Below are 2261 nucleotides of genomic sequence, written 5' to 3'. Positions count from 1 at the left end.
AAATGAAAAAGCATCTCTTCTTTTTTGGGCCTGTTCTCTCCACCTCCTGAAACATTTGAGCATAAATTAATCCCTCTGTGGTGAAATGCATCAGGTCAGACATGACCAAATGAAGATGTAGGCCTATTGTTTCAAAGAGAAACCCTGAGTGAGACAGGACTAATAAGATCTGTTCTCACCTTTCCTCTGAGCTACTGTATGTAACATGGGAGTCAGCAGGAGCTGAGCGTTTCTGCCGGGGCGGACAAATGTATGAGCTTAGGAGCTTTCTCACAGACTCTGTGGCGCCAGGTTTTCACACACTCACAGGATATGTAAAGACTTCAATAACGAGCCATTAAGCTCTAATCATCGGGATCGATGAGGCGTTAACAAGGACCTCTACAAATGCAAATCACCTCCAGGGCCGGGGCATTATAAAGGCCGAGCCTGCCGTGAGGAGGACACGCATTCTCCCTCTGACACCTGGTGGATTCACAGGTCACTGAGTAGCACTGCCAACATGGTCATGTACTTTTCTGTGGACTGGCTGGCCCAGAGCCATCACAACAGCGCGCCGAGCGAGGAGCACGAAGCTGGACCTGCGCAGACCTGCAGACCTCACATCCCCTGCATGGTGCAGCCCCGACCGCCGACCCTTGGCAAGAGTCACCTGCAGCCCAAGCCTAAAGCCTTAAAGCCGGTTGTGCTGGTGCAGAGCAGCGGACAGCCGGATTCTAGCCTGATGAGCTCCCCTCTACAGCCACGAAACTGCTCCTCGCCGAGTAAGTAGAGAATCATTTCTCATAAAAACAAAGTTTATAAAATCACAGATCTGTGGTTTTGCACCAACAGTCTTTGTAACCAAAGCTCTGTGTCTCCTCCTCCAGTTTCAGAAACGAGCGGGTACTCCTCCGGGTACGAGAGTGAGGCCGCCTCTTCCGAGTGTCTCTCCGTGGATGAGGGGTGCGAGGCGGACCGAGACGGACCCCAGCGCCGCGTGCGCACAAAGTTCACAAACGAGCAGATCGGCAAACTGGAGAAGATCTTCAACAAGCACAAATACCTGGACGCGGGAGAGAGAGTGAAGATAGCGCAGAAACTGAGCCTCACAGAGACACAGGTAAGAAAAGACACAAATGAAAGGACAGAAAATCCTGCAGTTAATCCTTGACTGCGCATGTGCTAAGTGTTGTCTTTGTTTTCTCTCTCAGGTGAGGACGTGGTTTCAGAATAGAAGAATGAAGCTGAAACGGGAGGTGCAGGACTACCTGACCCCCCAAGTCCCCCCCGTCATGTTCCGTCCTCTGGCCCCGGTTCAGTACCACAGTATGGCCACTCAGCGACCCCACTACCACGCGCCCGGGCCGGCCTTCTACCCCCTCCCCGTCCCGCAGCTGGTCCTCCAGCCTCAGATGCCCCCTCATTTTCCTCACCACGTCATCAGGACTCAACATTTCTACTGAAAGACTTAAAAAACAACTAGAGACTTTTTCTACTTGAAACACTTAGAATCCAAACAGTGCAATCCAGAGTTTATTTGTTGTGTAATATTTTATTGTATTTGATATGAAAGTTGTAAATATTTAACACATAAATCTATTTATCGTTGAATAAAGTTGACGGTCTTTACTGAAGCTCCTGAATGTGCATTTCTTTCCTCTTGCATAGCTGACACTTAGCACTTCAGGTGCAGACTGGTCTCTGTGTGCAAACAGTGAATATCTCAGAGATAAAGGTGATGATATAATCTTTATTGCAGGATTAGTTGAGCATGAATACATCATCCTGGCTTTCATCTTAAGGCAGGGAGGTGATAAAGATAAGGATCATATCTCAGCTCATTGTGTGGATCTCCTGCTTTGATGCTCTCAATATATCAGACTGATATCAAACACATCATACTAAATGTAATCAGTGAGGATTGTGCTTTGGTTTAAAGAGCATCAAAGAGGTGTGTCCCTCACCTGTCCAGCTCTCACATGCTGCACTCATTTACACTTCAGACGTCAGCTAACGGGCACTTCACGGTCAACAATTAGTCCTCATTAATCCGCCCATTGATGAGTTTACACGTCCAGCAGGAGCCCTCCGGCGCGGCTCCACAGAGTCTGGAGTTCTGTGTGGAGAACCAAATGTGAGCCCTGCTGCAGAAAACCTGTTTTATGTGATTAGATAGTGGAGCTGACTCTGATCCACTGTAAAGGGAACTTAGCAGCAGGACGTCCTGCTGCTGGACTTTATCTCACTCCAAAGCTTGGACTTCTTTTTTAACACACTTT

The 2261-nt window shown here is 48.3% G+C and overlaps 1 protein-coding gene across 1 annotated transcript; it reads left to right on the top strand.

Annotated features, from left to right (window-relative positions):
* Positions 1–244: 244 nt before the first annotated feature.
* LOC306836273 (homeobox protein pv.1-like) lies at positions 245–1616 on the top strand. The gene is made up of 3 exons (XM_079363271.1): positions 245–764; positions 870–1102; positions 1194–1616. The coding sequence occupies exons 1-3, from the start codon at positions 503–505 to the stop codon at positions 1443–1445; spliced, it is 747 nt and encodes a 248-aa protein (XP_079219397.1). The 5' UTR covers positions 245–502; the 3' UTR covers positions 1446–1616.
* Positions 1617–2261: the final 645 nt, after the last annotated feature.

The sequence above is a fragment of the Symphodus melops genome (assembly GCF_947650265.1).
Source record: "Symphodus melops genome assembly, chromosome: 15".
NCBI classification, from domain to species: domain Eukaryota; kingdom Metazoa; phylum Chordata; class Actinopteri; order Labriformes; family Labridae; genus Symphodus; species Symphodus melops.
The sequence above is the reverse complement of the archived record's forward strand: the minus strand, read 5'-3'. Positions and strand labels throughout refer to the sequence as shown.